The sequence below is a fragment of the Calidris pugnax genome, unplaced genomic scaffold (genome assembly GCF_001431845.1).
Source record: "Calidris pugnax isolate Ruff unplaced genomic scaffold, ASM143184v1 scaffold324, whole genome shotgun sequence".
In the NCBI taxonomy this organism is placed as follows: domain Eukaryota; kingdom Metazoa; phylum Chordata; class Aves; order Charadriiformes; family Scolopacidae; genus Calidris; species Calidris pugnax.
The window spans coordinates 695,739-696,647 of NW_015091153.1; the positions used below are offsets into that span (position 1 = coordinate 695,739).

The following is a 909-nucleotide window of genomic DNA, read 5'->3' on the forward strand; positions in this document are numbered from 1 at the left end:
TTTTTTTGGTTTTTTTTGTTTTCCTTCCCCTTCCTTTCCAGTGAATCCCAATTACAATGGAGGCGAACCCAAGAGATCCAGGACAGCCTACACCAGGCAGCAGGTTTTGGAGCTGGAGAAGGAGTTTCACTATAACAGGTACCTGACCCGGCGGCGGCGCATCGAGATCGCCCACTCGCTTTGCCTCTCCGAGCGCCAGATCAAAATCTGGTTTCAGAACCGCCGCATGAAATGGAAAAAAGACCACAGGCTCCCCAACACCAAAGTACGAGCGGCCACCACGACGGCAGCCACGGTCGCCACCGCCGTCGCCACCGTCGCCCCCTCCGCCGCCGCCGCATTGAGGGCAGACAAAAAAACAACAAAACAAAACAAAACCCCAACCAACCAAACAAGCAGAAAAGGCGAAAGAAATAGGTATTATTTTTCCCCTCTGCGTTACAAATGCACAATGAGCTGCGAAGTTCTTTTGTAGCCATGTGGAAAAAAAAAAAAAAAAAGAGAGAAAAAGCTAAAAAAAAAATCACGGTTTAGAGAGAAAAGGAAAAAAAAAGGCAAACAAAAAGCAGCCCCGAAACAGCACACGAGGGTGGACGAGTCTTTGCTGAGAAATTAAGAAGAAAAAAAGGGGGAGTGAGAGGGAGAAAGAGTGACATATTTAAAAAAAATAAAATAAAATAAAAGCAGAAGAAGGTTTTAAAAAAAAAAAGTCAGTAGCTAGGGTTTTTTGTCGTGGTTATTTGTGTTTTCGGACTGATTTTAACCTGATCATTGTAAACTTGCAATAAAGAGTTTTAGTGTGTATGTGAAAGTCCCAGTGTTCAATAAACCAGTCAGTGTGAATTAGTTTTACTTTTATGTCTGGTGACTTCTTTTATCCCCACGTCTCTCTCCCCCCCCCAACCCCCC

At 44.3% G+C, this 909-nt stretch overlaps 1 protein-coding gene across 1 annotated transcript in view; it reads left to right on the forward strand.

Annotated features, from left to right (window-relative positions):
* HOXC4 (homeobox C4) overlaps positions 1–337 on the forward strand; it is a gene marked incomplete at its 3' end in the record, with an annotated part of 2,304 nt that extends 1,967 nt beyond the window's left edge. The window contains exon 2 of the mRNA XM_014959296.1: positions 42–337. Within this exon, the coding sequence (XP_014814782.1) occupies positions 42–337 (296 nt within the window). The remainder of the gene's footprint in view (positions 1–41) is intronic.
* Between the last annotated feature and the right edge of the window lie 572 nt (positions 338–909).